Here is a 20,850-nt window from a genome sequence, read left to right as displayed (position 1 = left end):
TCTAACCCTGGTTCAGAACCGAATCTAAAACGTATGCAGTTATGCGGGGGATCTGAGGTGGGGTAGTAAGTAATTAATTACCCCGGATCGATGGTGGGGATATGGGCAGTAGATAGGTCTTGGCAAGATGCCAGGCTGGAATTACTAGGAGTACTTAGTAGCAGGCTTACGACTACGCTTACTACATTTATCAACTTCCTGCCCTATGGTAGGTTGGCCTGGGCTAGGCTTGCTGAGAAGATGACTTTTTGTGGGGTCATGTGCGAGTTTCTGGGGTGGTGGGATCTGCGCGCTAAGTGGTGCTATTCTGTAACTTTGTTTTGGGTTGGGTTTGGGTTAGGGGATGTTTATTGGGCGAAGGTTTGATGGGGATGGTGGGGGCTGAGGACTATTTCAGTCTCACTGGAGGAATTATGGGATGGATATATCGGGAATAAAAGTAATATTGATTAACTAGGTAGGTAGGTAGTAGGTAGGGATGATAGGTATGTATAATATAGGTATAGGTACAGGTGGTAGGTAGCAGCTCTAGGTACTGTTCATCAACCCGATCATCCCGTCCAGACACCAAATGCTAAAGGGGAAAAAGAAACCACAAATTCGCCTCCTGACGGAGAGGTAGACGTCATGATAAACCATTATAGTGCAGTGCTCGCTTCCAATGAACGCCATGCGAGTATCAGTGCCGTGATATCAGAGTGCAGTGTAAAATACCGGAAGGAAAAGAGGATGAGTATGACTGTTCATGTCATCACCATGCGGCGTGACCACCGTCAATGCGAAGGTCGCTACCAGTCATGAAGCTGCTGGCGTCGCTGAGGAGGAAGACTGCTGCACCGCGGTACTCGTTAGGAGCGGACAGTCGGCCGAGCATGTTCTGCTTGGGCCACTCGTCGCGGCGCTGGGGGAACTGCTCGAACAACTTCTCGACCATGGCGGTGACAATGTATCCAGGGGAGATGGTGTTGACGCGGATATTATATTGACCCCATTCAGAGGCGAGGTTACGGCCAAGTTGGAGCACGGCAGCCTTACTGGCATTGTAAGCGGGGCAGATGAGACCCTACAGCATCATGAGTCAGTCGTCGCACAGAAAGTCAAGAGAAGGAAGAGTCAAAGCGGGGAAAGCAGTAGGGCTGGTAACGGGTGACAAGATGGGAACATACCCGATTGGCAATGGTGCCACTCATGCTCGCAATTAGGGCGATGCTGCCTCCATTTCCGAAGCGAATCATTTGCTTGGCGACTGCCTGAGCGGTCATGAACACTCCCGTGACGTTCACCTCAAACATGGTGTTGGAATCCTTGGCTGTGTACTCCAGCGCAGGGGTCTCTTGTTGGATTCCGGCCGCCGCCACCAGACCGTCCATTCGGCCTTCGGTGTTGGCAATGGTTTCAATCACGGTGTTCAGCAGCTCTGTGTCGCGGACATCGATGCGGCGGTAGTGAAGCTCAGTACCCAGCTCTTGCAGAGCGCGCTGCTGGATAACGGCGAATTCGGGGGACTAGAAGAATTGCGCGTTAGAAGAGTAGATAGGAAACTCCTTCTAGGTCACCTACGGGCTCATCCAGACGGTCAAGAGCGTAGACTTTGGCACCCGCTTCCAGGAGGGCCTCAGCTTGGGTCAAACCAAGGCCACGCGCAGCTCCGGAGACCAAGACAACCTTTCCAGCCAGGCTGAACTCGGGCATTCTGGACTTGGAGCCGAGACATGGGCCATCCTGTACAACAGGGACCGGGGCGGGGGCAACGTCAGTGGTGTCAAAGGAAACAGACATTGTGGACTAAGTGTAGAGTAAGGTAGAGTTGAAAGACAATGTAATTGAGAAGGTTCAAGTGTAAGATGGATAGTGAGTTGGGCAAGTCTTAATCAATGGTAGCACGCGAGTCACTGTGAAAGCAGAGGTGAACACGAAGAAGACTCAATTGCTGATGGCAGATACCTCAATGAGCATCGAGAAAGCCTCTTATATATCTGCGATGAGCCCATGGGTAGCTTCCTCAGGGGGAGTGATGTTGGCCCAAGATGGTCATGAGGGCTCATGTGAGCAACTAAAGATTGGAACCAGCACCCAAGAAAGATTAGCTGCGAGGGAGAGGTGGATGCGGTCCAGACCCAGGAAATGTGTGGACGGATGGGGATAGAAGGGAATACAATTCAGGTTCCACCAAGAGGTCATTCGGTCCTTTCCATCGTGGCAAGACCTGCAGGCATCGTTCCGGCACCGAATGACTTCTGTATATCATACTGTACGGCAACTATCCCGACCAGACGTTGATAGCATACAACTTTGATCAATGCACATCTCTAGAGTCACTACAATATCAATTACTGCTCTCTTCAATCAGTATGACATCTAAACCAGGGGAATTTCCAGTTTCTCCCCAACAGTAACTGGGTAATGAAGGGTTGTCGATAAAGAGAAGCGGGCAAAGTGACATGGCCAATGGGGATGCACGCCCGCGGATGACGAAGTTAAATCATCATGAAGTAACAAGAGTCTTGGAGGCCATCGTGAGAAGTTCCCCAGAAGCATCTCTCGTCCAGCATCATCCAAGGCAAATTTACGGCCTGACCGACACGAACAACGGACAACTGCCGGCCATGGCTTTCCACTGGAAGGGCCACTATTCGTGGAGTGCTCGGCTTTCTCTTTTAGGCAATCCGGGGATGGGGCGAATGGGGGCGCGGCGGGCGGAAAGAAGCTCCCCCTCGGCCTCCACCCAAAACTGGGGATGGAAAAGAATGACCGTCAGGATGACAGTTGGTCTGTCTCTGCCACTCCTGCTGATCACGGGGCCTGCCTGGGCGGTTCTGGAAGCTACATTTAATTCGGTCGAACATTCGACGGGGTGGTCACGGGTCGTTCGGAGATCGTCCCGGATCCAGTGCCAATCGTCTCCAGTCCTCGTCCTGCACATTATCAGGCACCCATCCGGGTACAGCATGTAGGGATGTTATGTATGCGTTATGTACATTCAAGATATGGTGTTGGCTTGGACCACCTCTCCGGTTAAGACGGTGGCATAGCATAGATATTCTGTCTAGGGGTGTACTATCCATTTCACCTCGTTCGGACCAGTAGCGGCTATGCATGGAGTGTGTGATCCCCTTTCCTCTGTCTGTAGCACTACGTTGAGACAGCAAGCTTATCACAGGTCCAGGCAATCCTATTGGCCAATTCCTGCACTTTCTAGTCGCGGAGAGGATGCTTTTCGAATTCACATCGCAACTCCGCGGTCGCCAATTCCATCCCTATGAGTCTCCCTAGAGCCCTAGCGATATGGATCGAGGCAAGTCATATCATGCACTTTTAGTAAAGCGAACACATTAATATCGATATCTGGTAGATCACGTAACCAAACAAACATCTTGTGTATACGAGCTAGCGCATAGATCTATATCAGGGGCTACATACCCATATGTAGCGAAGCCACAACCATACCTTACTTTGAGGAGATTCGGAACATAGAAGAATCATTAACCACCATTCCAAGTATAGATAGATACAAGGTCCCTGCTTCCTACGATGTGGCCGACAAGCCTAAACCAGAGTAGAGCAAGGCATCAGATCGGCCACCCGAAGCGGATCCATGGGATTGCCATGTGACCATCATATTTTTCTTCGCTGAATGGAAGGGTCTCATCCCTATACCGGGGGGATGGACCGTAACGAGGTGAGGTGTCACCATCTTACCCTTCTGGGACTCCCGGGTGGCTTTTTTCCTGCCTGAAATTAGGGGCCTTCCGGCCCCGGACTTCTACTACCATGGCACCCGCATCTTCATCGGCGGCTGTATCAGGTCCCGTGAGCATTCTAGTTTTTTCGTTTATTGATTGATCTTTTGGAGCTTAAGCTTGGACTAGTGCCCAATAACGTTCGTTCCGGTGCACGCGGGCAGAATATGCTGGCCTGCCTGATAACTGATCTTAATGGCTGTGCTATTACTGACCCTTTGCGTTTCTCATATCTCTAGCATGGCATGAGAATAGGCTTGAATAAGCACTGAGTCCAGATGCGCCCATCGGATATGCGGCCTGCATCCCTGTCGAATCCGGAAGATCCGGGAGTATAATCCGCAGAGATCCTTTGGCATATACAACTGTGCTTATGTGAATATATGTATTGCGTGCAGGATATGGATATTGAAAGATGGTGTGAGCCTGTATTGCTTGATAGACCTAGTCGGTCAACAGGGTGAAAGAACCAAAATGCGGGAGTGACGGGCAATCGGCAGCGGCAATGATCGACTCGAGGGTGGCAGGTTGCTTAGGGATCCCCAGGTTCCAGACTCTCCCACGAACAGGCGAGACAGTAACTGCTGGTCAGTGCGCAATGCGCCCCTGGCGCGCCAGGTGTCGAGGCCCCGCGGAATCGAAACATCCTACTTCCATGTGTACATTCAGTTTCCTACTAGCACAATTACTGAGAATTTACTCTTTCTTATTTAATCAACCTATAATCAAGTTTGACACAATGATTAATATATTGATACCGTGTTATGCTTGGTTGCGGAGAAGCAACATCAACGTTTGATGCTATTAGTTGCTGAATGGAGTCCAGAGAGGCATACTATAGAGCGCTTCTGAAAAAGCGACCCGAGAAATCTACACCTATAAGCGTGCAGTAGATAACGCGTATAGTCCATAGTTAACAGTCATTATGTCTGACCAGAACCCAGGGAAAAGCCAATTCGATCAAACTAAACGTAATGGTGACCGCAGCGGTGGCAGATACTATAGTAAAGTTCTCGCCTGATTGCTATCTATAGGTGTCTACTATGTATAGATAGTGCCGCCGCGGGGGCGTGAGGCGTGTGACCAGCAAGAATTTCCCCAACTCCCCACTACTACCCCTTCTTTAGTAGTCTCCCCACGGCCCTCTCGACTGTTGAGTGACAGGAAACCTTACCTCCAGCTCTCTTATCCTAGGACCGGCAATAGTTTATTTTCCAAGGTTCTCACCACCAAGCCACCAATTTACTACCGTCCTCCGTCCCTTCCGTCCCTCCTCATTCCGATTGAACCCCGACATATCGCTGACGTGGCCTCGATTGCACAATACCTGCCCTTGCAACTGTGACTTATCTTCTTAGTCCCGACTGCAGTTAACGCCAAAACTTGAGACAGATGCAACATACAAGAGCGTTTAGCATTCGTCGCACTATCATCTACCCCACCCAGATTTACGGCTGCTGTTCAGGTGATGAGATGCATCTTACATGCTAGAATCTTCCATGTGCATACAGTAGGTACTTACCCCGGCCAGTCCAGACCGGTCGGCGTCTCTCCGATCGTCAGGTACGGTAGCTGGGATATGCTAGTCTGCCCAAGATTGCTGGGAAAGCCGGATTTGGTGCTGTCACATGGTTGTTCAATCCAGATTGCTGATTTCCAGCAGATAGCAAGTGCTCAGTTGGTAGACAAAGCACTCGTGACTCGTCATATAGCTTTTGAACGCAGAATAACTCAGATGTGTTCCTTGCTCTACTGGAAAGATGGTTATCAGATTGCGTCAACTGACTGATTTGGCACCTTGAAACATTATTCGATATGAGAGCATCTAAGGCTACGAGAGTGTCATTCATACTGCACGATTCTAATACTATACATCTTAGGTATTGACCGGAATGGCCCCGGGGTATCGTTCGCCAGCTGGGGTGAATTTAGCCAATATATCATCAATCTCCTGCATCTCTTCATCCGTGATCTCGATCTGCTTACTGTTCTCCTCCACCCGTTCCGCAGTTGTGGCACCTGGGATAGGAATAATGGTTGGTACCCCCGGGCGCCTAGAGAGTGCTCTCGTCCAGTTGATAGCCAGCTGCGCTGGGGTACAACCCTTCCTCTGAGCGATATCTTCCACTTTCTCTACCAGCTGCACGTTTTTCTCGAAGTTCTCCCGCTGAAATCGCGGAAAGTCGAAAGAGCGCAACAGCGAATCTTGCGGAAGATCATCGAACTTCTTGAACTGACCAGTCAACATGCCTCTGCCGATCGGCGAGTAGGCAATAATCGGGATCCCGTACTGGGCGCACGCCGCTGCGACGCCGTTTTCCAGGATATCAGTAGTGAATCTATTCCAGTCAGCATTAACCCTCCATTGCTTCCGCAACAAATCCCATACATACAAAGAAAGCTCAGCCTCCACCGCAAGAACCTTGGTATACTGGACAGCTTCATGGATAGTCTCAGCCCGCACCTCCGACAAGGCAATACCCTCGATCTTGCCCGTCTGAACATACTCTTTCTCGATAAGAGCAAACGTCTCCTGCATAGGCACAGTCGGGTCTCGACGAGCAAATTCAAACATATCAATCTTCTTGTGACCTTTCAGCTGCGCTATGCAGCTATCTAGACTGCGGCGCGTGTTCTCCGCCGAAGCATCTATCTGGTGAGTGTCGGGATTCACGCCGCCCTTGATGTTCAGAACTATTTTGTCGGCATCTTCGGGGTATTCCTCCAGATATTGCTCCACTAGGACCAGACTGTTGTATTCGAGTGCACCGTAGTTTTCACCGCCGTTCCAACAGGTACCTATAGGTTATTGATCAGTGTTGGTTCAGATAGCTGTCTACTAGCAAAAGAAAGACAGAGGAATGTTACATACATCCTTTTTGAATTGCCGTATGCATGGCATCAAATGCCTGCTCCTGGGATGGTGGTGTCGCTCGCCAGGTTAATCCCATAAGACCGAGACCAATGGGACCGACTTCTTTTCCAGCTATTTCGGGCATGCTGAGTTCCTCGACGGCGTAGCTGGTACTAGTAGATTCGTAGAGCAGGGTTCTAGAGTGACAGTAACCTTTACTCTTTCATTCTAAGTACCCTTAGAAAAGAACTCACCTTGTGCATTTATAAAGTGAGATACCATGGCTATTCCTCGGTTTTAGACATAACTCCGGCAGTTAATTCCGTTTGCTTACCTCCTCTTCGGCGGTTGTTGGGCGATCATTAGCGATCGCTTTTGGCTTTTAGCTATGTATCTGCATCGCTAGCTAGATCCGACAGGGTAGATTATTTGTAATTGTACTTCATGCTTTAGTTGGCGAGGGGTAAAATTGTGCACGCGTTCTATTGGCACAGATAGCATCTCATCCCTGCATGTTCGGCGGTCTTCTGGAACACCAGAGCCAATGAAGTTTTGTTACTGTCTCGATAATGTTAAGCACTATCAATGGCTACCTGCAGTGATCTACGCGAACGGATATCAGAAGTTTACCGACGTTAGATCTAAGAAAGGTGCTACTAGAAAAGAATTAGCCGAGACCTGGCGCCCCTTGGCATTGAGTTCAGCGTGGAGATTTAGTGATTGTCAGGATCTAGATATGAGAGAGTATGTCAGTCTTGGGGTAAATAAGAAATATGAGAGTGGTTATGTTCTCTGTCGTCAGTTTACAGGTTTCATGGATAGAAAGACTAGCGATAGACTACACTAGTTCATTTGAGTCATGGTCCTTCAGTATGGAGCACGAGGCTGTGCATATCCTACTGCTAAGCCAGGATCAGCCCACCGTCAGCCTTGCTTACAGGCAACAGTGGGGCCCGGGATAGGTGACGCATCTTACGAGCCTCATTCTGCAAGTCCATCCTATATAAGTCTGTCTCGAATACTACCTCAATTGAAGATAAAAACAAGAAGAAATTGATGAAGAGTCAGATAATAAGAGCATTGTGTACCTCAAGACCAACCATGCAGCGAATACCCTCTACATTCCTCACCTCCCCACCGCCCCCAAACGCCCGATGCCATCGCATCAACTTCGAGACCTCACAACCACCACTCCCAGAATACAAGAACCTCTGCGCAGCAGTGATTGACAACGCATTCAGCGAAGAAGAATGCGCCGAACTAATCCGCATTGCGGAGTCCAGCACCATCCCTCCCGGTGACACTACCGCTACACCTACCTGGGAACGCGCCATGATCAACATCGGAAATGGCAGGCAAGCGCTCGCAACAGACACCCGGAATTGCGGACGCATTATCTATGATTCCGAGGATATAGCAGATAAGCTGCTGGCTCGGTTACTTCCGTTCTTCAAGGAGCTGGGGATTGACAAGATTGACAATCAACCTCGGGTGACGGGTCTTGCGGGTCGGAATAAAGCTTATGAAATGACTCGGTTGAATGAGCGGTTGAGGTTCCTTAAGTATGAAGGGGGAGAGTATTTCCGGCCGCATTGGGATGGGATGTACAGGACGCCTGATGGGAAGGAGAAGTCGTATTATACTATTCAGCTGTATTTGAGTGGGCATGGGGAGCAGGATCTTGGGGTGCTGAAGAGGGAAATGAAGAGGGTTGAGCGGGGAGAGGGGGAGGTGAATCTGGATGTGAAGGGGGAGCTGCTGGGTGGAGCGACGTCTTTTATACCCAGATATGAGGAGAAGGAGAGGCATTTGCGTGTCTTTCCGAAGATGGGCTCGGTGTTGGTGTTCCAGCAGATGGATTTGCTTCATGGTGGGGATCCGGTTCTGAGGGGGACGAAGTATACGATGCGGACAGATGTGATGTATCAGCAGTTGTAATTGTTGTATAGCCAGTCAATTTGATACTAAGAGATAGGTTATATCTGTATTTCAGTGTTTTGTGTAGCTATCAGCTGGCTGACATGAGTGCTGACATTGTAAGTTGACGTTATTTCCGGTGCAGATTCCCTCCAGTTGCATAATTGTCCTGCTCACCCAAAGTTAATTGCATTAGACTGGAGGTTGGACACGAGCAAACAGCAGAGCTGACTGAATACGAAGCTGACTTGATGGGAGCGATCTTCTGGTTCCGTGGATTCCATCCGTCAGCTCCGGACCCACTGATCGCTGTGACATCAGGGTCCTTTCGTGAACGCATACTAGGTCCCTTGCAAGTCTCTTACTGTGTATATTCGAGTTGCTACAAAGCAAATGCCTAATGTACTCATAGCAAACGGCCTCATTCAAGATTGGAGAGTACCATGTGGGAGGTCTTCAGAACCCAGCAGAAAGCCCAACAAGCAGTGTCGCCCAAGATCGATCCCGTGTGAACCGCCATCCATGTTCGGTTTGCCAACTTTAATTCTCTTTAGTGTCTGCGATCAGCCACTTCAGCTGCGGAATTGCCGGTTTAATCCAGCCTCCACATGTAGGTAGTAATGTCCCAAGCCATGGACTGCAATTCAATGCCATCTCCGCTGCAACCCTCCAATCACCTGTCGAAGATCCATGGTTCTTTAGACCGCCAGAAACGAGGTCACTATGATCATCCCCAAGACTTCGGTACCGTTCTGGTGCTGGACGAGTAATGGTCTTTTGTCTACCACCAAGACCTTGGCTGCGCGGCAGCCTTGGCCGGGTTAGAAATCTGAAGTGGTTGCTCTTTCTTGCTATGAAGACGTCGGGAAGCGCTGTTCCACACCATTCCAACCCATTGGCCTCTTCTAAGAAACGGCAGCCGTATGGTACTTGCTAATATGCAGTGCATAGCAGCTTTGCTTGCCCTTGCAAGCATATTCTCAGGTCTGTTATTGTCATTTTCGGTCTCAATTCCACCACTGCACCACTTCCCGCAGCTTCCGAGATGGTCTAACCGTAGAGTTCCATAGGCATAAATGCTAGCTTTAACAATGACTACGGAAAACACTTGATGCAGGAGCGCGCGCTGCCGAATGCACCAGATGGATATACACCAACTACGGTCGGATGCTCTGCGAGTCGTCCCACTGTGCGCAGCGCGACAGCACTCTCGTCAAACGAATCATCATGGCTGAGGACTCGGAGGAACAATACACTGTCGGCCATGAGGGAATTCTTCGGTCATGTCAATATTACAGACTTTGATGCTGTGGGGTACATCAACCGCGTTTCGAGTAACACCTCCAATCTGCCTAACATCGGCATCGCTGTCTCTGGTGGAGGGTACCGGGCCTTAATGAACGGTGCCGGGGCAATCAAGGCTTTTGATAACCGTACAGAAAATTCCACAAGCAGTGGCCAGCTGGGTGGGTTGCTGCAATCAGCAACGTACTTGGCTGGCCTCAGTGGTGGGGCGTGGTTAGTGGGATCTATATATTTGAACAATTTCTCCACCATCTCGTCGCTCCAGACCTACGATGACGGGGATGTTTGGCAGTTTCAGAACTCGATCTTTGAAGGTCCCGATGGGGATAGCATCCAAATTATAGATTCTGCAACCTACTACACAGATATATATGATGCAGTTTCCGGGAAGGATGATGCAGGTTGGGAGACATCCATTACTGATTACTGGTATGAACCCTCCTCCAACTTTCCCATAGCAGCAATACTGATGTCCACCAGGGGCCGAGCTCTTTCATACCAGCTCGTCAACGCCACTGCTGGAGGAATCAACTACACTTGGTCATCCATAGCTCTGACCAACTCCTTCAGAAATGCAGAAATGCCAATGCCCATATTAGTCGCAGATGGCCGTTACCCACATGAGCTCCTAGTCAGCAGCAACGCCACAGTCTACGAATTCAATCCCTGGGAATTCGGAACCTTCGACCCAACGGTATACGGCTTCGTCCCAGTCCAGTACCTGGGATCACGCTTTGTAGCCGGATCTCTGCCAAGCAACGAGAGCTGCGTCCGCGGGTTCGACAATGGCGGGTTCATAATGGGAACCTCATCCACCCTATTTAACCAATTTCTCCTTCAAATCAACACAACCAGCCTGCCCAGCTTCCTAAAAGACGTATTTACAAACATTCTAGAGGATCTCGGCGAAGACAGTCAAGACATAGCAGTCTACACCCCCAACCCCTTCTACCTATGGGCCAATTCCACCTCCCCATCCGCAAATGAAACAGTCCTCGACCTCGTGGACGGCGGCGAAGACCTCCAAAACATTCCCTTACATCCACTCATCCAACCAGAGCGCCACGTGGACGTCATCTTCGCGGTAGACTCCTCGGCAGACACGCAGTACAACTGGCCCAACGGCACCGCTCTAGTCGCTACCTACGAGCGCAGCCTAAACACTACGGGCATCGGCAATGGAACGTCTTTCCCTGTTATTCCCGACCAGAATACATTCGTCAATGAGGGACTCAACACGCGCCCGACGTTCTTCGGGTGCAACTCGTCGAATACCACTGGACCGGCGCCGTTGGTTGTTTACCTCCCTAACTTCCCGTACGTGACTTTCTCGAACGTGTCGACGTTTGATCCAAGTTACTCGGAGGAACAGAGGGATAGTATCATCCTGAATGGATACGATGTAGCCACGATGGGAAATAACAGTCGCGATGGGGAATGGTCTGCTTGTGTGGCGTGTGCTGTTCTAAGTCGGTCGTTTGAACGAACTAACACTACGGTGCCCGATCAGTGTAACCGGTGCTTTGAGAGATATTGCTGGGATGGCACTACGAATAGCTCGAATCCGGGCACTTATGAGCCCAGTACGGTGTTCGATAATGTTGCGTACGCTGTATTGCCTGCTGTTTTTGCGACTGTGGCGGCTGCTGCGACTGTTTCGGCGTTTATGTAGGACATGTTTCCGCTGTTTAATGTGTGTGTATGGTATGGTGTATATCTAGTAGTGGAGTTGACGAGCACAAAAACTTAATGCACGGTAGTTTCAATTATACGCGAAGTATATATTTCTGAAATTCAAGGCATTCCATGAAATGGTAGTGATTGACGTGCTCGACTCCGGAAGAGGCAGCCCACTTTCCTCACGTGTCGCGTTACCAGGGGAACCACCGCCCGATCGCCCAAACAAGCAAGCGGCCACAAACGGCAGGAGCGTCGTCCACTTGGGCGACTTTGATGATCGGCCTCCACTGCTAACTAGTCAACAACCAACGCCAACTCGACCACCACCGACCCCCTGCTTACTTTGACCCTGCAGAAGAGCTTCCGGGGTTAAAGCAAGTGATCGTTCACTTATCGCCAGTGGACGCACAATGAGCACGGCAATTCAATACTAAGTCCCCACCGCCACCGACAGATCATAACAGAAGCGGGACATCAACAACACCCACCTCCGACCTCCCGCGCGGTTGTATTTACCGACCCCGAATACCAATCAACACACAATGGCTCGCGCAGCAGTCATCCCACAGTCGCCGCCCAAGCGGACGACGCGCACACGAACTAAGGGATCGACGACCACTACATCTGCTAAAGCTGCGCCCAAAACGACAAAAGCCAGGGCACCTAGCTCTGCCACCGAGGCGAGGAAAAGAGGCGGCCGGACAACAGCAGCGGCGAGCAAACCCGCGGACGAAGATGCAGACGAGTCGACAGACGATGAGATTGGCATGTTCTCTGAAAGGAAAACAACGACGGTAGCGAAACCTAAAGGCCGACCTACGACTAAATCCACAACTACCACAACTGGTCGTGGTAGGAAGGCCACGCCCACCACAAACGCGGAATCGGGCAGCGACAACGATGACGAGCTTGCTCAGTCGGACGCACCAAAGAAGCGCGCTGGGAGACCGAGGACGAAGCCTGCGACGCCTGCAAAGACCGAAACCGTCCCAAAGACGCGAGGACGGCCGAAGGGTTCTACAGCAACAAAGTCGGCCAAGCCAGTCGATCCTGTGAAGGAAAACACGCGATTGAATGCGAAAGGCTTTACCGATATCGATTTCTCTTCATCGCAGGAAGCACCCAAACGTGTGTATATTGCGACGAACTCTACGACAGCGAGATCGAACATGCTGCGTGGACCGGCGAAGAAGAAGAAGGTTACATTCCAGGATCCGTCCGAAACTGCAGAGGAAGAAATGAGCGAGCCATCTCCCCCGCCGGCTGCTGGAAGGCGACGAGGAACAATTGGGCCTGGACGTCAGGCAGGTCTTGCGTCCAAGCCGGTTCGCAAACCTGCAGCGACCTCCGCTAAGGGCCGGAAGCCGGCGACGGCCAAGAAGGAGGGCCCTAAACCTCTTTCGCCGAAGAAGGCAACGCAGGTCGCCAAAGCGCTTTCGTCGTACGCCGACTCGGATGGAGAGGACGATGAGCTGAGCGGCGATAAAGATCAGGTCAAGTTTGTTGTCAACTCACCCCCCAAACACGGATCAGAAAATACCGGCCTTAGTTCACCAGTGAAGAAGATCAATATCACTGGAAAGTTCCGGAAATCTCTCGACGAGAACGGCGAGCCTCTGCCTGGCCCTAGACGATCGATCGACTTTAATGATACCCTCCTTATGTCCAGCCCTGCTCGTCGACCACCCCCTTCGCCTTTCAACTTCTCAATGAGAGAAACACCCAAGCGTGGGGCATTCGCTCCTCGCGATGACCCCAAGTCATTATCACAACCTCATCTCTCCCCGACACACAATTCACCACTCAAACTGTCGCCCAGGAAGGCGCACTTGGAGACTCCAAAGCGAGGAAGCATCTTTTTGGACAGTGGCAAGCCGTTGTCGCAACCCAACTTTACCCCAGGGCACAATTCTCCTCTCAAGGCGTCACCCAAAAAGGGCCTATTCGGGGCGTCGTTCACGTCACAGGCCCATGCCGAATCCACGTCGACCCCATTGAGACACAGTGTATCTTTCCTTCAGAGCCCGGCAAAAAGGATTGCGTCGCCATTCAAAAGCTCGTTGTTTGCAAGCAGAAGCCCCATAACCGAGGATGTCCAGGTTGACACCCGGGATGTGGAAGAACCTGCTACCCCTGACGTCGACGAATCGCCGCTTAGAATGATCGATTTTCAGGAAGCCAGGGATGCTGAAAGTGAAGACGAGCAGGTTGATGACGATATCCCTGAGGGAGTGGAAGATAACGATGCGACTAAGGAAATCGATACGCAATCCCGGGCTGTTGCAGAAGAGTCCGACGAAGATACTCTGCACGAAGAGTTTGATCGGGAGCAGACCATAGAGTATCAAGAGGGAGACACGCGAAATGCGGCTGAGGATGTCACAACGCATGAAGAGCATGATGAAATTGACGTTCCCAATGAACAGCAGGTTCTTCAATCTGCTGATGAGTTGGTCGAGGCCACTGAGCAGCCTATGGAGGAGTCTGAAGAAGAATTCGGGGACGATCCCATGGAGGAACCTGCTGATGAGCCACTCGAGCCTACAGAGGAGCCCATAAAGGAGCCCAACGACGAGCCTATGGAGGAGCCTTTGGAAGAATTTACAGAGGAGATGGCCGACGAATCTGTTGGTGATCCGACCGAGCATTTCGAGAAGCCCGTTGAGGAACCCATGGAAGAACTCGCCGAGGAGTCAGTGGAGCCACCCATGGAGGAGACCGAGGACTCTGTCGAAGCAGGAGCGACTGAGCCTGTCGAGGAATCCTCTGAATCTCCCGTCAAAGAGCTTGTTACCGAGCTTGACGTTGAATTTGTCAGAGAACCGGAAGCTGAGCAGACTCACCCAACGGTTGAAGATGGAGAGACTGGCGAGATGATTAACGCGCATGAAGCTCAGGAGAACACCACCGAGTACGCCGAAGATGGTCCAGAGCTTGATGCTGAGGTTTCCGTCCCCGACACTAGAGAGGACACAGTGGAAATGGAAGATCTTTCCGTTTCTCAGCCCATCGACTCTAGCCCGGCAAACCGGAGTGAGACGCGCGAAACTATCGTTGAAGAAGAGCCTTCAGCCGGGCACGACCAAGAAAATGTCGAGCAACCCGAGCACGAGGCAGAAGTGCGCACTGAAACAACAAACCCGGCAACTAGACATGACCCAGGCCCAGCCAACACAGGACTAAGAAGCAGTTTGTTGGAAGGCCTTGAGGATGTCTTCGTCGAACGCCCAGCAGCCCCCGAACCTGTCAATGATGACCGTGATGGCTCGGAGACGGAGGACGACCCGGATATGCTGGAGGCGGCCGACGAAGAGAATGCTGCAGATGCTTTTGACGACTTCGACGACGTGGACGACCAGTACACATTCGATGACAGCGAACCAACGCTCGTGGGGTTCGAACCGACCGAGCGGATCCCACCTAATCTCGTTCCCATTCAGCCATACGAAGTCGAAGAGGCGGAAGATCCATTCAGCCCTTCGCGTCAGGCTCAAAATGCCTCCAAGCGTGTTCTCTCGCCCGTTCGTATCCTTGAAAGCCCTATCAGGCGAAGCCCTATCAGGCGCAGCGCGAGGAATGCTCCTACACCTGCAGCAGCCATGGACAATAGGACGCAAAACAATGCCGACCTCTCGGACCCATTCGTTGAGCACAGTCGTGCAACACCTCGTCGTAGATCTACTCGAGGTCTACTTTTCGACAACGCCCCTCGTTTCACACCACTGGCGCAACAGTTTAGACAGTGGAAATCTAACAGCCCTGAGAAGGCGCAGGCGACGCGACCTCGGAGGGGAATCTTCTCTTTGGGAGGCCGCAGGAGGTCTAGCAACGTTACTAGTACTTCTGAGGTTTCATATCCTGATGTATCCAGGCAGGCAGAAGCTTCATCGTCTAAGCCGCAAATCTCGCAGCAAGAGCGGGAAGATGTCGATGTGCCGGAGGTTGCTGGAACTGAAGAGCAGGAGCCTGAAGAAAATGCCGAGCCAGCCCACGAGGAGACCCCAATGCCTGTTTCGCCTGCTCCGCAGGAACAGAGTGAGGATGTCGACGTTCCTGAGTCCGATGAGGATCAGGAGCAGGAAGCGGAACCGATTGCTGAGGAGCCAAATCAACCTTCATCAGCCGAGTTGCCAACTCCTCAAGAAGACTTGAATGATGTTGATATGTCTCTACCTGAGGAACATGATCAGGATCCGGAACCAGTTGGTGATGAGCCAAGCCCGGAGAAGGCTTCATTGCCCAACTCGCCTGTTCTGGAGGAAGACAGCAATGATGCCGATATGCCTGCTATACATGAAGACGAGCCGTCACAGCTCATTAGCGACATGCCCAGCCAGATGGAGGCATTGCCGGCTGAACCTGACACTTTGCAGGAAACTGACAAGCCTGCTGATATTCCCCAAATCTACGAAGATGAAGATTCTGGTTCTCAGCAAGCTGGCGGTACTGAGACCTTCGAGGAGCCGTTAGAGCAGCCCGCAGAGGTAGTTGAGAGCAGCCAGGAGGCTGTGGCCGATGCAAGCGAGGATAAGGAGAACATATACGCGGTGCCGTCCGTGCCTGACAATCTCGCTTCTGAGTCGCAGCCAGACAAGGAAAGAGAGCTCGGGGATATTCCCATTCTCGCACCTTCCACTCCGATGAAGAACAGAATCCCTGAGATGCAGACTGTACACACAGTTTCTAAAGTTCCACTCAAACCCGAAGGCCAGATATCGCCGTTAAAAATGTCGCGCAAGCGTGGTCTTTCGCTCTCTGCCTCTTCCCCAGGGCGCTCCTCGAGACCCCGCATGTCGGCAATTGCACCAATCGCGCAAAATGCCCCCCAGCTCTCACCTCGCAAATCGCCGCGGCTACAAAGAACCGCTTCGCGCCAGTCACTCGGCCAATCGCATACTCTCGATACAGCTAGGAAACCTATTGAGGCTCAAAGACCTGCACCGCCCAAGCGGCCCTCGTACTCCCCCAGCCCCAAGAAGAAGACGAAAACGCCTCGCACGAGCATCAATGCTCCCAAGCTCGCCCTACAGGGCTCTGTTGTATATGTGGATGTGCACACAACCGAGGGAGAGGATGCCAGTGGCATATTCATTGAGCTTCTCCAGCAGATGGGAGCCCGGTGTGTGAAGAACTGGTCGTGGAACCCTCGCGCCAGTGTGTCTCCGGAGGAGGGAACCGAGCCCAAGGAGGGCAAGGTGGGAATCACTCATGTCGTCTACAAGGATGGAGGTGTCCGAACTTTGGAGAAGGTCCGACATGCCAGAGGCCTTGTCAAATGTGTTGGAGTCGGCTGGGTCCTTGAGTAAGTTATTCACTTGTCTGCCATAGATGCAGGTACTAACATCTCACAGCTGCGAACGCGAGAACAAATGGCTCGATGAGGCACACTACGAAGTCGACTTGTCCATTATTCCCCGTGGTGGTGCCAAGCGTCGCAAGAGCATGGAGCCACGCGCTTTGAGCAACGTCAACGGCACTCTCGTCAAGACCGACGCAGCGAGTGCATCTGCAAACCGCAGACGATCTAGCCTTGCTCCTCCCAAAGAATCCACCCCCAGAGATGCGACACCCTCTTCTCGAGATGAACCATCTACCCCCGACGCCACTCCCAAGATTGGCGCCGGTCACACGGAAGCAGACCAGCAGTACTGCCACACGCCCAAAACTCCGGGCTACACCCTTGACATGGATGCCATTGGTATGTCGCCAGCCACACCATTCTACCTGTCGCAGCGGACGAAACTCGTGCAGCAGACCTGTCCTCCGAAGCAGACCCGCCAAGGTCTCTTTACCGCGCCGGCTGCGGCACGCGAGCCGAACCAGAAGCTGCGGGCCAAACTGGAGGCAGCTAGACGAAAGAGTATGGCGTATAAGCCGCGAGTGGGGAGTCCCCTTGTTGAGTAGATTTTGGTTGATTTTGTTCGCACCGGATTGGTTTAATTTCTGCATGGTTCTGGTTACTGGATAATCTGTTTATGGTTATGGTTATACTACATACCCCTTTGTTGTCTAGTGGCGTATGGTTGGATTATAGTAATTGGAATTCTTTTCATCTCTGTCTACTTACGTGTATGTTTCAGTCTTGAAGCATTGTAATCTTGATGGTTTATGATGGAGACATAATTGAAATGGATCCGTAATTCATTATCATTACAACAAGACATGGTTTGTCGATGCGAGACCAGCTCAACTCTCAACCTACCGCAGTCGTATACTCACAGGCCCGGACCAACAGAGACAAAGGCTCTCATGGCGTCCACCACATTACCATCTTGCGATCTTAACAACTCGGTCGCAGAGCTCTTATTCAATTCCAACTCCTCGACCTTGTCCACCATCGCCATTAGCCTCCACCCAAACCGTTCTCTAAAGTATTGACATACCAGAAGATTCACATCCTCCACCGCCACCTTAACCGCCTTCTTCTTAGCGCCTTCCACCGGAACCCTCTTCTGGGCTTCAACCGGCTTCTGCACGCCACCGCGACCAGCACCGCCAGTTTGTCCCGAGGCGATCTCCAAACGACTCATCGCCTGACCCAGAGCTTCCTGGTCGGCAGCGGAAGGAGTGGAGGAGGACTTGGGGGTGTCGGGGGCGATGTGGCTGGGGTTGAGGGCGGAGAGGGCGGCGGCGGCTTTGCGGTCTTCGGCGTTAGTGGGGTGTTGGTGTTGATGATGTTCATCGGGGTGGGCGGAGGGGATGGAGTCGGACATGGTGATTGATGATACTGATTGATTGATTGATTGATTGATTTGATTGATGCAGGGTAGATGGGTTTGAAATTGGACTGTCAGACGGTTAGTCAGGTCAGGGGCAAACAATGAAGTTAACCAACTAGCTAAGTTAGTTAACTATGGTAGAGATAAGTAGTAACTAGTATTGAGAACACATGACGTCGGAGTTCAATAATAAAATGACATGGCAAAAGAGAGAGCAAATTGCCTGTCTGGGTTAGCGGGACAGGCGTGACTCAAAAGGGTCCAAATCCGCGAATAACCGATTTTCTTTTTTTTTTCTTGCATTGAAAGTTAATTTAATTGGAAAGTGTAACGTGTTTGTTGTTCTTTGCTTTTCTTTTTATTCTTCAAACTTGATTGCTTCTTCTTCTTCGTCGTCTTCCTCTACTTCCATCTCTCTTCTTCTTGCTTCGTTGCAGTCATTCATTCATTTATTTCCAAAGAGCGGTGGGGAATCAACATCCACTCTTGACAGCTCCCTAGCGTCGATCAATCACTGATTACTCCTCGCTGCCTCCACCGACTCTGTCACAATGGCGGAGTCAGAATGGTCTCCTAGCTGTGTGTATACCCATCTATCTTTCTTCTTATGAGGAAGGAAAAGTAATGCGATGACTGACTCCCATTAGCTTGGGCCTCGAAACCGATCAAGCAGGATGTCGTTTATGACGATGCGGCGGGCGTACAAGCCGCACTGGCGAAGCTGCAGAAACTCCCGCCGTTGGTCACGACTCAGGAGGTGCGATCTATCGTTTCGTTGAGAGCTGGACAGACAAGCTGATTTATTTGTAGGTGAATGAATTGAAGAAGAGCTTGAAGAATGTTGCACTGGGAAAGGCATTCGTACTCCAGGGTGGTGAGTACACGGATTTAGATTCCGCATTACGGCCGGTACTGATACTGTGCAAGGTGACTGCGCGGAGCTGTTCGATTACTGCAATATGGACATGATTGAAGCCAAGGTGAAGCTGCTTCTTCAGATGAGTTTAGTTCTGATTTGGGGTATGTTTCTTACTATAACTATAATATAACGAATCATGCTAATATCACCCAGGAGCAAACAAGCCTGTCGTCCGTATCGCCCGAATTGCAGGCCAATTCGCCAAGTAAGGCTTCACTCTCTACATGAACAACAACACCCACTAACGACAAACAGACCCCGCTCCAGCCCAATGGAAACCATCGATGGCGTCGAAATGCCCTCTTTCCGCGGCGACAACATCAACGGCTTCGACGCCACCCCCGAATCCCGCAAACCAGACCCCTCCCGACTGGTCTCAGCCTACTTCCACTCCGCCGCGACACTCAACTACATGCGCGCCTCTCTTTCCTCAGGTCTCGCCGACCTGCACTCCCCTCTAGACTGGGGTCTCGGGCACGTCATCACCCCCTCCATCCGGGAGAAATACACCAAAATCGTCAACCGCGTCAAAGACGCCCTGCGCTTTATGCAAACCGTCGGCATCGACACCGACCGTGGTGTCGAGACCGTAGACATCTACACCAGCCACGAAGGCCTCCTCCTCGAATACGAACAAAGCCTCCTCCGAAACCTCAAGAACCCCGACCCTCCCACCACCTCCACACAGCCCCTCAAATCCTACTACGCCACCTCCTCCCACTTCCTCTGGATCGGCGACCGCACCCGCCAAATCAACGGCGCACACGTCGAATTCTTCCGAGGCATCGCCAACCCCATCGGCATCAAAATCGGCCCTAGCATGACGCCCGCCGAACTCACCTCCCTCCTGGACATCGTCAACCCAACTCGCGAAATCGGCAAAGTCACCCTCATCTCGCGCTACGGCGCAGCAAAGATCTCGCAGTACCTCCCCGCCCACATCGCCGCCGTACAAGCCTCGGGCCACATCCCCGTCTGGCAATGCGATCCCATGCACGGTAACACGCAGGCCACGCCGTCCGGGGTGAAGACGCGGCATTTCAGCGATATCTTGTCCGAGCTGAAACAGGCATTGGAGATACATCGCGCGGCAGGGTCATTCCTGGGCGGAATGCATTTGGAGTTGACAGGTGAGGCAGTGACGGAGTGTGTGGGTGGTGCTGGGGGGTTGACAGAGGAGGGATTGAGTGAGCGGTACACGACGTTTTGTGATCCCAGGTTGAATGAGAAGCAGGCGTTGGAGTTGGCGTTTTTGGTGGCGGGGTTTTATCGGGAACTGGATGAGGAGTTGGCGGAGGATGAGTCTATATAACCAGCCCAGACCCCTTGGGACTAAAATGGAAGGATAGTAAGATCTTCATGATGGTATGGAACTAATATATTTCTTTCGGGTTAATGATGAGCCAGTTCTACCGATTATCGAAGGATGTGCTGTGAGGGGAATTATTACATTGATAGCTAGAGTTGGTTGGACTACTTTGATCTTTTCTATCTACCACATTTGAAGTTCTATATCCATACTACCCCTACTTCATTCCATACTTATGATACAAAACATGAATAGTAGTCATATGGTATCCATTGATATATGAATAAAGGCCGTCTCGTCTATCATCATAATCTTACTGACCCACTCACCCACCACCATCTATCCATCCCATATACACACCAAACTAAATGCATACCATCTATATACACAACTCACCCCCCATCCCC

The 20,850-nt window shown here is 51.4% G+C and overlaps 7 protein-coding genes across 7 annotated transcripts; 3 read left to right on the top strand and 4 right to left on the bottom strand.

Annotated features, from left to right (window-relative positions):
• Positions 1 to 511: 511 nt before the first annotated feature.
• Positions 512 to 2,085, bottom strand: BO88DRAFT_401293 (putative short chain dehydrogenase). The gene is made up of 3 exons (XM_025705806.1): positions 1,561 to 2,085; positions 1,167 to 1,505; positions 512 to 1,063 (listed from the first exon to the last, which is right to left on the bottom strand). The coding sequence occupies exons 1-3, from the start codon at positions 1,777 to 1,779 to the stop codon at positions 752 to 754; spliced, it is 870 nt and encodes a 289-aa protein (XP_025567489.1). The 5' UTR covers positions 1,780 to 2,085; the 3' UTR covers positions 512 to 751.
• A 3,531-nt stretch (positions 2,086 to 5,616) lies between these two features.
• BO88DRAFT_411091 (aldo/keto reductase family protein) lies at positions 5,617 to 6,957 on the bottom strand (the record flags this gene model as incomplete). Its single annotated transcript, XM_025708026.1, has 4 exons — positions 5,617 to 6,539; positions 6,613 to 6,791; positions 6,849 to 6,878; positions 6,929 to 6,957. The coding sequence occupies 4 exons, from the start codon at positions 6,955 to 6,957 to the stop codon at positions 5,617 to 5,619; spliced, it is 1,161 nt and encodes a 386-aa protein (XP_025567488.1).
• A 738-nt stretch (positions 6,958 to 7,695) lies between these two features.
• On the top strand, positions 7,696 to 8,532 carry BO88DRAFT_449562 (uncharacterized protein; the record flags this gene model as incomplete). Its single annotated transcript, XM_025710502.1, has 1 exon — positions 7,696 to 8,532. One exon carries the CDS (start codon positions 7,696 to 7,698, stop codon positions 8,530 to 8,532), a length of 837 nt encoding a protein of 278 aa, XP_025567487.1.
• Positions 8,533 to 9,372: 840 nt separating this feature from the next.
• Positions 9,373 to 11,591, top strand: BO88DRAFT_401288 (lysophospholipase). The gene is made up of 3 exons (XM_025705805.1): positions 9,373 to 9,495; positions 9,582 to 10,245; positions 10,297 to 11,591. The coding sequence occupies exons 2-3, from the start codon at positions 9,776 to 9,778 to the stop codon at positions 11,486 to 11,488; spliced, it is 1,662 nt and encodes a 553-aa protein (XP_025567486.1). The 5' UTR covers positions 9,373 to 9,495; positions 9,582 to 9,775; the 3' UTR covers positions 11,489 to 11,591.
• A 4,619-nt stretch (positions 11,592 to 16,210) lies between these two features.
• BO88DRAFT_103141 (uncharacterized protein) lies at positions 16,211 to 17,503 on the bottom strand. The gene is made up of 3 exons (XM_025701202.1): positions 16,839 to 17,503; positions 16,342 to 16,786; positions 16,211 to 16,236 (listed from the first exon to the last, which is right to left on the bottom strand). Exons 1-2 carry the CDS (start codon positions 17,443 to 17,445, stop codon positions 16,521 to 16,523), a joined length of 873 nt encoding a protein of 290 aa, XP_025567485.1. The 5' UTR covers positions 17,446 to 17,503; the 3' UTR covers positions 16,211 to 16,236; positions 16,342 to 16,520.
• Positions 17,504 to 17,544: 41 nt separating this feature from the next.
• BO88DRAFT_401287 (uncharacterized protein) lies at positions 17,545 to 18,363 on the bottom strand. The gene has a single exon (XM_025705804.1). It carries the CDS (start codon positions 18,207 to 18,209, stop codon positions 17,712 to 17,714), a length of 498 nt encoding a protein of 165 aa, XP_025567484.1. The 5' UTR covers positions 18,210 to 18,363; the 3' UTR covers positions 17,545 to 17,711.
• Positions 18,364 to 18,409: 46 nt separating this feature from the next.
• Positions 18,410 to 20,701, top strand: BO88DRAFT_484585 (3-deoxy-7-phosphoheptulonate synthase class II; the record flags this gene model as incomplete). The annotated part of the gene is made up of 6 exons (XM_025712291.1): positions 18,410 to 18,446; positions 18,863 to 18,972; positions 19,026 to 19,089; positions 19,143 to 19,235; positions 19,288 to 19,339; positions 19,390 to 20,701. 6 exons carry the CDS (start codon positions 18,410 to 18,412, stop codon positions 20,444 to 20,446), a joined length of 1,413 nt encoding a protein of 470 aa, XP_025567483.1. The 3' UTR covers positions 20,447 to 20,701.
• Between the last annotated feature and the right edge of the window lie 149 nt (positions 20,702 to 20,850).

This window comes from Aspergillus vadensis (genome assembly GCF_003184925.1).
Source record: "Aspergillus vadensis CBS 113365 unplaced genomic scaffold BO88scaffold_2, whole genome shotgun sequence".
Lineage (NCBI taxonomy): Eukaryota > Fungi > Ascomycota > Eurotiomycetes > Eurotiales > Aspergillaceae > Aspergillus > Aspergillus vadensis.
This window is presented reverse-complemented; position numbering and strand designations above follow the sequence as displayed.

Excerpts from the sequence above, each read along its gene's own strand:
- BO88DRAFT_401293 (XM_025705806.1), bottom strand. The coding sequence starts at position 1,779 with ATGTCTGTTTCCTTTGACACCACTGACGTTGCCCCCGCCCCGGTCCCT. Across the intron at positions 1,506-1,560 it reads TTGACCGTCTGGATGAGCCC|TCCCCCGAATTCGCCGTTAT; the intron begins GTAGGTGACCTA and ends CAATTCTTCTAG. Across the intron at positions 1,064-1,166 it reads GTGGCACCATTGCCAATCGG|GGTCTCATCTGCCCCGCTTA; the intron begins GTATGTTCCCAT and ends ATGATGCTGTAG.
- BO88DRAFT_103141 (XM_025701202.1), bottom strand. The coding sequence starts at position 17,445 with ATGCAGAAATTAAACCAATCCGGTGCGAACAAAATCAACCAAAATCTA. Across the intron at positions 16,787-16,838 it reads CGCGTTCGCAGCTGTGAGAT|CCGACTCCAACACATTTGAC; the intron begins GTTAGTACCTGC and ends TCAAGGACCCAG.
- BO88DRAFT_401288 (XM_025705805.1), top strand. The coding sequence starts at position 9,776 with ATGAGGGAATTCTTCGGTCATGTCAATATTACAGACTTTGATGCTGTG. Across the intron at positions 10,246-10,296 it reads ACATCCATTACTGATTACTG|GGGCCGAGCTCTTTCATACC; the intron begins GTATGAACCCTC and ends GATGTCCACCAG.
- BO88DRAFT_401287 (XM_025705804.1), bottom strand. The coding sequence starts at position 18,209 with ATGTCCGACTCCATCCCCTCCGCCCACCCCGATGAACATCATCAACAC.